At 45.8% G+C, this 12,058-nt stretch overlaps 1 protein-coding gene across 2 annotated transcripts in view; it reads left to right on the top strand.

Annotated features, from left to right (window-relative positions):
- The first annotated feature begins 392 nt into the window (after positions 1 to 392).
- The window catches only part of GTF2I (general transcription factor IIi), a 79,014-nt gene continuing 67,348 nt past the window's right edge, over positions 393 to 12,058 (top strand). The window contains exon 1 of one of the 2 annotated variants that reach the window (XM_061470353.1): positions 393 to 439. In XM_061470353.1, the coding sequence (XP_061326337.1) occupies positions 438 to 439 (2 nt within the window). In that variant the 5' untranslated portion in view covers positions 393 to 437. Of the gene's footprint in view, positions 440 to 9,397; positions 9,445 to 12,058 lie in introns of those variants that run through there. The other variant, XM_061470352.1, reaches the window with a different exon arrangement.

Here is a 12,058-nt window from a genome sequence, read left to right as displayed (position 1 = left end):
GCTGAGAGCCCGCGGGGAAACCGCCTCCCAGGAGGACTTGGGAGCCCGGCGGTGGGTGAGTGGGAGGGCGGGACCGGGCCCCGCCGGTACCAGGCGGGAGGGGAACGGCACCGTTATACCGCGGGTCGCTGAGGGAAGGCCTCCCCCTCCCTCAGCGCGGTGGGGCCGCATCCCCCGTGGGGCTCTGGCTGTGTGGGTGGGAAATGGCGGGGCGCGGTATGTAAAGGGCTCTGTGGGCCCTTCCTCACACCTTCCTGAGGGGTGGCGGTGGGGCCTGCACCGGGGCCCCGCACCCTCCCAGGTCGGGAAGCGGCTCGTTGCGCACCGCGGTGCCGGGTACCCCACCAGGGATGGTACCCCATGCGCGCCTGGGACCAGGACCGAGCCCCTTGTGTGAGCCGCTGCCCGAGCCCTGGGGTGGGGGTGCCGGGCAGCTCATGTGAGGAGTTCCTGCAGTCGCATGCAGCTCGCGGGAGGATTTTATTGATTCTTTTATGTTGAAACCTAGAGGCCTTTAGGGCTTCTTTTCCCCCCTTCTATATACCAGGCACCCGAGTCTTACCCCGTAGGTGGCTGCTCTGCACATAAGCCGCTGTCAAAGGGAGCAGGTTACCTGGGGGGAATCAGAATCAGCTCGGTTGGAAAAGACCTTTAAGACCAGCAAGTCCAAGCTTTACCCCAGCACTGCCAAGGCCACCAGTAAGCCACGTTGTTGAGGGCCTCATCTACGCAGTTCGTGAGCCCTTCCAGGGATGGTGACTCCCTGGGCAGCCTGTTCCGATGCCTGACCACCCTTTCATTGAAGACGTTTTTCTTAATATTTAGCCTAAGGGGCAGGAGAACTCGGCAGAGAGACCCAGAGGGTGCTCCTGCACACTGGCTCCTTGAGGCTGGAGTTCATTCAGGGTGGGTTTTTGTGCAGCAATGTCTCTGTTCCAAAGGACCTGCCTACCCAGCAGCAGAGAGTTGTTATAGAAGCCTATCGACCTGATGTTTAAGGGAGGTCAGTGTAAAGTCATACACCTGTCTGGATGTGTAACATGATCCGCCTCTCTTGGATTAATGACAGAGTTTTTAGTTATCATGTTTTGGGTATCATCTGTTGTGTTTCTAGTTCTTTAATTGCAGGCTTAGTGTATAAGTTACTTGAGAGAAACATCCACATGGTGACTGTTTAATGAGTGCAACCACCCCCTTGTAAGCTAATTGTGTAGTTGAGGAGTTGTCAGTGCGTGCGAATCTTTGGGTTAAGAGCTTGCAATAAAGCGCAACTCTTAGACTCTGTTTATAAACATGTCTAGGTTTTTTTTTCTACTTGCCTAACTTGAACTGTGCAATTAAAATAACCCCTATGAAACTTGTTAAAGGATAAACAAAAGTAAAGGCTTATAAATCCATTAGGTAAATTAGATGATATAAAAGTTTGTCCCTACCATATGGACTGGTAAGAGGCTACAGTCACTTCTTTGTCTTGTCAATCAGCACATAAGAACCTTTTCATAGAAGTTTCATTGAAACTCATGTTCCTCTGTGTCCTGGGTTCAGCAGTAGCAGTCATTTTTCTCTTTCTTAGTAGCTGGTGCAGTGCTGTGTTTTTGACTTTCAGCCTGGGAACAGCACTGATAACACCAATTGTTTTAGTTGTTGCTAAGTAATGTTTACTCTGACCAAGGACTTTGTGAGTCTCATGCTCTGCCAGGGAGGAGGGGAAGCTGGGAGGAAGCAGAGACAGGACACCTGACCCAAACTAGCCAAAGAGATATTCTATACCACAGCACGTCATGCCCAGGATGTAGAACTGGGGGCAGTTACCCGGAAGGGCTGGGTCACTGCTCAGTCAGGCTGGATATCGGTCGGCGGGTGGTGAGGTGTTGTATTCTCTTCCCTTGTTACTTCATCATTATTGTTATTGGTGGTAGTAGCAGTGGTTTGTGTTATACCTTAGTGTCCTGGGTTCAGCAGTAGCAGTCATGTTTCTCCTTCATGGTAGCTGGTGCAGTGCTGTGTTTTGACTTCCAGCCTGGGAACAGTGTTGGTGATACTGATGTTTTCGGTTGTTGCTAAGTAATGTTTACCCTGACCAAGGACTTTGTGAGGCTCATGCTCTGCCAGGGAGGAGGGGAAGCCGTGAGGAAGCAGAGACGGGGCGCCTGACGCAGGCTAGCCAAAGAGGTATTCCATACCACAGCACGTCATGCCCGGGGTGGGGGGTAACTGGGAGTTACCCAGAAGGACACGGGCTTCCGGGTGGGACTCGTTTCTTGACTGGTGGTATTGTATTCTCTTCCCTTGTTATTTTCTCTTATCATTGCTGTCGGTGGTGGTAGTGGTGGTGATTTGTGTTGTACATTGTTTGCTGGACTGTTCTTGTCTCAACCCGTGGGAGTTGCACTCTTTCGATCCTCCTCCCCGTTCCTCTGGGAGTGGGGAAGGGGAGAGCTCCGGGGGGTGGGGTGGTGGGCCTAGACTGCTTCCAGCCCGGCGCCACTCACTGGGAGTGAGTGAACAAGCTGTCTGGCTAGGGTTTAAACCACAACAGTTCTTTTGGTGCCCAGCGTGGGGCACGAGGGGTTGAGACGAGAACAGTCCAGCAACCAATGTACAACACTGTCCTGGGTTCAGCAGTAGCAGTCATGTTTTTCCTTTGTGTTAGCTGGTGCAGTGCTGTGTTTTGACTTCCAGCCTGGGGATAGTGTTGGTGAAGCCGATGTTTTCGGTTGTTGCTAAGTGATGTTTACCCTGACCAAGGACTTTGTGAGGCTCATGCTCTGTCAGGGAGGAGGGGAAGCTGTGAGGAAGCAGAGATGGGGCACCTGACCCGGGCTAGCCGGCGAGGTATTCCATACCACAGCACGTCATGCCCGGGGTGGGGGGTAACTGGGAGTTACCCGGAAGGACATGGGCTTCTGGGTGGAACTCGTTTTCTTGGCCAGTGGTATCGTATTCTCTTCCCTTGTTATTTTCCCTTATCATTGTTGTAGTTGATAGTAGCAGTGGTGATTTGTGTTGTACATTGTTTGCTGGACTGTTCTTGTCTCAACCCGTGGGAGTTGCACTCTTTTGATCCTCCTCCCCGTTCCTTCGGGAGCAGGGAAGGGGAGAGCCCCGGTGCGGGGGGGGGCGGGACACGGACCTCGATTGTCGTCAGCTCGGCACCACTCACTGGGAGTGAGTGAATAAGTTACCTGACTGGGTTTAAAACACGACAAACACAAATCACGCCCGCTACCACCAACGACAACAATGATAAGAGAAAATAACAAGGGAAGAGAATATGATACCACTGGCCAAGAAACCAGTCCCACCCGGAAGCCCGTGTCCTTCCGGGTAACTCCCAGTTACTGGACTGTTCTTATCTCAACCCGTGGGAGTTAACATTCTTTCAATTCTCCTCCCCATCCCTCCGGGAGCAAGGTTTGGGAGGAAAGCAGGGGGGGAGTGAGCGAGGGCTGTGTGGCTGAGTTGCGAACTGGGCTTAAACCACGACACTCTGTAAGACTGAGTTTGTCATTGTCCTGGTTTTGGCTGTGCCCTGGGTTCAGCAGTAGCAGTCAATTTTTCTCCTTGGTAGCTAATGCAGCGCTGTGTTTTGACTTGCAGCCTGGGAACAGTGCTGATAATGCCAATGTTTTCAGTTGTTGCTAAGTAATGTTTACCCTGACCAAGGACTTTGTGAGGCTCATGCTCTGCTAGGGAGGAGGGGAAGCCGAGAGGAGGCAGAGACAGGCCACGTGACCCAAGCTAGCCAAAGAGGTATTCCATACCACAGCACGTCATGCCCAGTGTGGGGGGTAACTGGGAGTTACCCAGAAAGACACAGGGTCTTCTGTGTCGGACTCGTTTCCCAGCAGGTGGTATTGTATTCTCTTCCCTTGTTATTTTCTCTTATCATTGCTGTCGGTGGTGGTAGCGGGGGTGATTTGTGTTGTACATTGTTTGCTGGACTGTTCTTGTCTCAACCCGTGGGAGTTGCATTCTTTCGATTCTCCTCCCCATCCCTCCAGGAGTTGGGGAAGGGGAGAGCTGTGGGGGAGGGGGTGGGGTGGTGGGCCTAGACTGCTTCCAGCCTGGCGCCACTCACTGGGAGTGAGTGAATGAGCTGTCTGGCTAGGTTTAAACCACGACAGGCTGGGATAGTGTTAATTTTATTCCTAGTAGCTGTCATAGTGCTCTGGTTTGGCTTTAGTCTGAGAACAATGCTGATAAGCAGTGCTTATCCTAATCAAGGACTTTCCAGTCTCTCATGCTCTGCCAGTGAGGAGAAACACAGGAAAGTAGGAGGGATCATAGCCAGGGTACCTGACCTGAACTAGCCAAAGGGATATTCCATACTATAGGACATCATGCCCAGTATGTAAACTGGGGGAGTTGTCCAGGAGGGCTTATCACTTCCTGAGGATGGGCTGGGCGTCAGTCAGCAGGTGGTGAGCAATTGTACTGTGCAGAGCAAAGTTTATTCCTTCATTTCTCTCTCTTTATTTTCTATAGTTATTGTTGTTATATTGTTGTATCTTCAGTTATTGAACTGTTCTTTTCTCAGCCCTTAGGCTTTTACTTTTTTTTTTTCTGATTCTCTTCCCTATCCTACTGGGGAATGGGGGAAAGCAAGTGAGCAGCTCTGTGGTACTTAGTTGCCAGCTGGGCTTAAACCATGACAGCAATTTTCTGACAGAAAGTTGCTGACACATTCCCAAACTCTTGCTTATGGGATTGACTTTTATTTCTGGTCTGGGGTCCTGGGTGGAGAGAGACTTCTAATAAGATTGACATAAATGCTTTAGTTCTTAGAAGAACATGTGTAATAGATTCCATGAAAATCACTGTTCTGGTTCATTTGGTTAAATACAGTACTAGGAACAAGGGAGAAGATGCAGAATGAATTAAGTGACCAGATAGAGGAGCCTGATTACTTCTGTACCATGATTGGGTAATGAGTTTCACAGGTTTCCCAGGGTGGTTGGATGCATGCTAAGCTGGGCAGGAGCACACCAGCGTGGGCACAGGGTAGTTCACTGCATGAAGCTACTGTCTAAGGTGTATGCTTCAGTCAGTATGTAGCTGGCATCTGGATGATTCTTTCTCAAGGTGTTTGAACACAAATGGATGTTCATTATCAGTTTAGCTCTTTGTGGGAACTCCAGAGAAATTGAAGGCGTTTTGTTTGCTCTTAAATGAGTTTGTCCCTTTTGATCCCTGTGACCGTTGCAGTATGACATAGAGATCCAAAGGACCAGCTCGCACTAGCAAGGATGACAATTTCTCACTCTGGAAAATGTGCTAGCACCAATTTGTTCTATTTAAATAAATACAAATGAAGTTTAGACTAACTCACTTCTTGGATATTATGTGTAAGTCTTGATGGGCAGGAACTAAGGTAATTGTTACTCAACACGATCATCATGTTGACTAAGTAGATGTAGTTACACTGGTAAAGACAAATTATTGGATGGTCAGGACTGCTGTGATTAATATTTTGTTTATGTGGTTTCACTGTAATTTATGAATGCCTTGGTGTTGCAGTGGGGCACTGCATACTTAAACACTCCAAAACTCAGTGATTTGTTCCTCAGGTCTGTCTGGCTTTAATGCAGCAATGATTTTACACTAATGGCTTCTTAACTACTCCAAACTGGGTAGTAAGTTCACTTCTATATAGTTGCCTTGTGAGGTACAAAGTTAAATACTGCATTTTCATTATATAACATCATTACATGATTGTTTACATTGGAATCTTCAATGAAAATCAAATTTAAATATCTCTTTGCAAACATACAGACTTATGAGAGAAATCAGGTGCTTCTAAAATAATAGTTGCTCAAATAATGTTTTTCTTTTTTAATGTCTATGAAGAGTAGCAGAGCTACATCTAGGCTGACTAAAAGTCCTCAATCACGAGTATCACGAAACTACCTAGAAAAACGGGAATTAATTATTACTGGTTTTAGTGGGTGAGTCTCGGAGTGGTGTAGTGAGCACTCCTAGCAAAGTGATGCTGGTTCTGTCAGACTTTGTGTTGTCTCTGTGCTCTCTGGTGTGTTGAGCACCAGGTGTTTCCCCCCAGAACTTTGTTGTTTGTTAGGGACCCTTTTTCTCATTCTTGATGGCTTTTGGTTGCTGACCTTCCGCTTTGGTGGCTGCCCTTGAAGGTAAAAAAAAATAAAGCAAGCTTAAGTCAGTGAGCACTACAGTAGGGATCTGGGACAGCGTGTCGCTTTACAGCGAGATCATGTTACCAGGTTGCATGCTTCTGCAAATCCTTTCATTAACTGGAGTGGGATGTGCTGTTGTAAGTAGTTGCTGGTGGGTTTTGTTGGGGTAGGCCTTAATATAGAACATTTGGTGCTGAATCTTGATGTTGCTGCTGTGAGTTAAATCTGTGTGGTGGGAGATGGACTGAAATGGTGACAGCAAATGTCCCAGCTGCTGTGTTTAATGGGTCACTGTTGCTGCACTTGTAATGGTGTGGGGTGTGAATGAGAAGAGTATGCTTCCCAGGAAGCTGCTCCTCGGGTGAGACTGTGAGTGCCACATCTGTATTCCTGGTGTCTCAGACTGGAAAGTGATATAGCTAAAGGCTAGGGAGATAAATACACTATATTTTTAGTGAGCAAAAGAGCAAGACGACTGACTTGAATCGTGATGTGCACCTTTCCTGAATCGGCCGCTTTGCTGTTCCCCAGGTAAGAGGCTGGGAAAAAAGGCAAAAGAGATACTTCAGGGAGTATGTGAGGGGGGACAAGGGCAGAGCTTCCCTGGTACATTAAAGCTTCTTCAGGGCTGCTCTGCTGTACTTCAGAGTTATTTTTATTCATTCTGGGGGTGAGAGGGGTAATAGCCTGGGTTCTGTCTTAGCTAACAGCTGACCAGGCATATGTACATGCTGACTTCTGTAGCCAGTGAGTCCAGGTTTGTACCTCCAAGGGAGCCAACTTCTATCTGGAGGAGCTGACAGTAAGCCAGAAAAGAGTTTGAGTTGACTGAATGCCCTCTAGTATCTCCATATTGTCTTTCCTTCCTGTTCCTGATGCCAGGAAGCTTAACCCTCTCAGTTTTGGTGTAGGCTGTAAGCAGAGTTAAAATCTGTCAGACCTGCGTCTGCCTCTTTGCATTGGATTGAGCTGCCTCTGAACATCTGGAGCTGCTTTTGTTTGGTATGGTCCAGTAGTCTTTGTATTTCAAAACAGGCTGGTCCTCCACAGAGGTAACATGGATGTTGCTCATCCTAATTGATTCGTAATCCATATGCACCAGATGCAGATGGTGAAGAACTGGCAATGTTTATGTGGAGGAACTCCCAGATCCTTTGCTTCTGTATCTCGTGGGCTACAGCTGGTAAAAATACTTCCTTTCAAAAAATAGCTGCATGTATCTGAAGGTAGGGCTGTCAGACAGTCTGAGCACCCTTGCTGTAAGCTTGTTTTGTTTCTGCTCTGTGTGAGCAGTTTAGTGGTTTGGAGGAGCTGAAAATTGTTCCTTATGGATTATTTGTATAATTTTATGATGATCAGTGACATGACATAAGAAGGAAAATAGGGCATTCTAACAGGATTGTGTAGGTCAGCTATGAACACACATTGGAGAGTGAAGATGACAATCTCCTAAATCTGTGTGTACTGCGGCTAGGGTGGATGTGTGTCCTGTGTTCAGCAGTAGCAGTCATTTTTTCTCCTTCTTGGTAGCTGGTGCAGCACTGTGTTTTTGACTTTTGGCCTGGGAACAGTGCTGGTAACACCGATGTTTTTAGTTGCTGCTCAAATGTTTGGTCTGGCCAAGGACTTTGTGAGCCTCATGCTCTGCCAGGGAGGAGGGGAAGCTGGGAGGAAGCAGGGACAGGACACCTGACCCAAACTGACCAAAGAGGTATTCCATACCACAGCATGTCATGCCCAGGATGTAACTGAGAGTTACCCTAAGGGCTAGAGGACTGCGGGGTTGGAGGAGGTATTGGTTGGTGCTTGGTTGGGCTGGGGGGTGTGAGTTATCGGTCGGCGGGTGGTGAGGTGTTGTATTCTCTTCCCTTCTTATTTTCTTTGTCATTATTATTACTGGTGGTAGCAGCAGTGGTTTTGTGTTATACCTTAGTTACTGGCCTGTTCTTATCTCAACCCGTGGGAGTTGCGTTCTTTTGATTCTTCTTCCCATCCCTCTGGGAGCAGGGGGAGGGCAAAAAGGGGGGGAGTGAGAGAGTGACTGCATGATTTATGGCTGACTTTGTTTAAACCACGACAATGTGTTGCAGAAAATCAGAAGATCCAGTGGTGGCAGGTTTGCATCCCAACAGTTTCTCTGCTAGGTTAGGTCAGAACTATCAACCGTAACTCCCTCTGAAACGAGATCACTGAACCAAATTTTAGGAAAAATAACCGTTTTTCAGCCAAGATCCTTTTGAAAAGATTCATTGCACTTAACAGCTTGTGCATATTAATCTGTACAGTTTGGAAAGAACCAAATTCTCTCCTTTGTCAGAAGACCAATATTTTGGCAGAGTTAAGTATGCTGAAATTGTGCCCAGAAGGCAAGGAAGCCCATGGGTGAAAGCTGCAGCAGCCAAGAAGCAGTGTAGCTTTGTTAGATTTGGTTTTCTGTAGTGGTATATTTTCTTATGTTCCTTTTTATTCCAGCTTTGTAATGAAATGTGTGCTGTTGTACTCTGCTAGAATAACTTTTTTTTCCCTGAAATATCAAAAGTGACCCCTGGGGATCTAGCAGGAGCTGGGCTTCTTTCCCCTAAGGAGCAGCAGATCTGCAGTGATGCATAGGATCAGCTCATATTTTGGGGTTCTTGAGAGTTACCTTCTGTGACAGGATTTGATTTAGTGTTGTAATGTGAGGTAAGGGGTTAGTGTAGAGAAACCTGCTTTGGCATCTGCAGCTACTTTCCTGGAGAGTAGCAGGCAATGGGTAGATTTATCGTTTGAGGAATACCCACTTGCACTGCATCTGACGAAGGGTTGTTGGTATTGCTTATTAAGGCTTTTCTCTAAGAAATGCCTATTCCTTCATCCCTGCCCTAATTTTACATGTGTCCTCTATATGCTTAACTAAAAGCTTTTCTTCATAAAGCTTAATTATTTTTATGTGTCTGACAAGCAACTTCTAGAGAGAGTATCCATTTCAGGTGCATTTATAGAGTTTGGCATGTGTGCCCCTGGATGAGTACAGGGAAGATGGAAAGAAACTGCATTTTGTGGTTTTGTTCTCTCTTGCCTTGAGTATTTCTATTTTTTGTGTCTTAAAGAAGCAGCCAGAAAGAAACATGGGGAGTGAGATACATGATGTACATGATGGTTTGATTTGGCTTCCTGAAAAGCCACTTGTTATTTTGTCCTTGGCTTTCTCCTTGTAAAAGGAAAACACAGAGGGTTTTCTAGCAATATATCCTGGTGACCTTCTCATCAGACAGTGTGCTGGATATGTCTGGGATAATTTTCTTTGTAGCAGCTGGTATGGAGCTGTGTTTTGGGTTTGTGCTTGAAACAGTGCTGTAATTCAGGGATGTTTTCGTTATTACTGCTTCTGAGTGGTGCGTAGTTGCTGTCTGGAGTTAAAAGGCAGCCAGGAATGTCTAAATGCTACATCCTTGGTACTTTACCAGAGTGTTTTGCAAAGCTTTATTCATTGTTACAAGCCTTTAGGTGGGCAAAGGCTCATCTTGGCACAGTTAAGCTGAAGGATTTATATGTAATTATAACTAATATTAACTGATCTGGAAGTTCTTTTTTAGCGATATGTGATTAAGATTAATAGATACATCATAAGTGGTACTCTGGCAGCCACCTATAATTGTTCAAAGGGTGGTTTTTAAATTGGCCTTTTTGTGTAGCATGTTGGTAATGGGTGTTACGCTTTTCCCAAGCCTTTGCAGGGGGATTTATGTGACAACAAAGTGGGGTCAAGATATGGGGTGTTGTGTGACCATGTTGGGCAGTGGGGTTGTCACACAACTCTCTAAGAGCTTGGTAATGCAGCCAGGTTCATAAGATCTACTCTTTTTAGATCTACATTTATTCCTTCAAATAATAAACACTGTCCAGTGGTACAGATATAGTGGAGAAAACTGTTGTTTTAAATGGAGAAACTGGCAAAATGTGTGTGGGAAATCTTTTGCGTCCGACTTGCTGTCATGTAGGTAGGAAAAATATTGTTGTGGTGCCATGGTGCAACAGAATGTCTCTTGACTCTACATTAAACACTGATCTGGCACCATGCAAACTGTTAAAGAATGGGTATCCTAAAAATACAAGACACTTTATGCTTTGGAACGACTCTTCCAAATGGTATTAGAAAAGCAGCCCAGTGATAACATTACCCAACTCCCGATCCAAATGTTATTCCAAAATACTAAAGCTGTGGCCTCATGTACAGCACTAAAGGAACCCGGGATATGTTGTCTTCTCTGCAGAGTCAGGGTGGCTGTCTGTGGGGCTGTGCAGTGAATCAAGCTAGGACCTGGTCCAGTGGAGCAGTTTTCTACCCTGTTCCCTGGACAAGCTCCCTGCCTGTGGATCAGAAACCAGCTTCCAGGGATAGGAGAAATTCTGGCATTTCTCTGATATTCATCTTCAGCCCTCAGGTGATTGCTAGAATTTTCTTGGTTTGTTTTGTGGATAAGATACCTTTGCAAAATAGAAAGTAAGTTAACTCTTGTTTTTACACCACATGATTTTTCACCTAGAATCGGGTAGGTGTGTATGTTTGCCATTGCTGTCTTGGGAGATGTTGAACTTGATGCAGAACAACTGCATCAGACAATGAATGGAGACATGGGAGGAAGGGAAAATGTGTAGCTATGATCTCTCATCTGTAATATCAGATTGTTAAGATATGTTAAAAAATCTAAAAGCCATCATGTTTAAAATCACTGTCAGCATCCCAACCCTAAAGGAGCTCCAAAGATGAGCTTGAGAACTCTATTAGGTATCAAAAATAATGGCCCAGTGAAGACTGATTTATGTCATGTTATACATAATTTTCATTTCCCTCTGATATTCTGTAAGCAATAAGATGCCCTTCTTCCTTTGTAGACTAATCCCATCAGCTTCTGCCTCCCCATCCCCAGCTGACCCTTTCTTAGGTTACTGAAGCAATCAACATCATTCAGCAGTTGGTACTGATTTATATTCACTTTTGAAGTTCAGCTCCTTTCCCAGGCCTGGTTAAGGACCTGTTTGCCTACCCCTAGATGTAGCAGGCACTGGTGGTCAAACCTCGCATCCTCAAACAGCTGCTGACTGCCACTGCCGCTTTATCCATAGCACTGTTTTAAAGCTGTTTAGACCTTGCTGGTCTGTGCCTTGAGAGCTGAAAGGCTGCTGGATGTCTGTTGTGAGCTTGCAGTCTTCCTAGCTTTTATTTTTTTCCCTCCAGTTTGTAGTCTAACGTGCTTTAAGTCCTGTCAAAGGAACAACACCCAGTGCCATTTATTCCAGTGTAAGTATTATCACATGCAATGGTTATTTGTGCTTCCTTGACTTATCTGCACATCTAATAGGCTTCACGTCACCTTTGAAAACTCAAGCTGTGTTGTGTCTCCAGGTTCTACGGGAGCAGCAAGCTGTCTCATCAGGCTGTTGTGAAATGTCTCATTTATCTGAGCTGTCTTGACTTTTAAAGTGATTCTGCTCAAGACTTGTGCATGGAGTAACACCTAAATCTACTGGTTTTCCTCCAGGCATGTCAGGTTATTGCTTTAGATATGTATAAACATAACAAGTTGCAACACTCTGATAGGAAAATGTGCTCTTACCAGCTGCTATATGCATTCTTGTACAGGCGATTCTGCAATCAGAAGCATAAACAACCCCTGATTATTACTTAAATAATTGTTACTACTTAATTAAGTTGAAAGTCTCCTGAATGACACACAGAAAATAGGTTAAAATCCCTTTTCTTGTCACTGCTGAAACTCAGTTTGTAATGTTAGCACCTTAATTGGGACTACTTTGCTTTGGACTTAATGCTACAACTAAAGAATATGCAAATAAAAATGTCATGTTCTGTTACTGCTCCTGCAGTTTCTGAGGCTGTGATCTTGGGGCAGGGTGGTGGCGGCTTGTTT

Source organism: Pezoporus flaviventris, unplaced genomic scaffold, assembly GCF_033815535.1.
Source record: "Pezoporus flaviventris isolate CSIRO_AGI_PZ_B2104156 unplaced genomic scaffold, CSIRO_AGI_Pfla_v1 ptg000063l, whole genome shotgun sequence".
Classification (NCBI taxonomy): Eukaryota; Metazoa; Chordata; class Aves; order Psittaciformes; family Psittacidae; genus Pezoporus; species Pezoporus flaviventris.
This window is presented reverse-complemented; position numbering and strand designations above follow the sequence as displayed.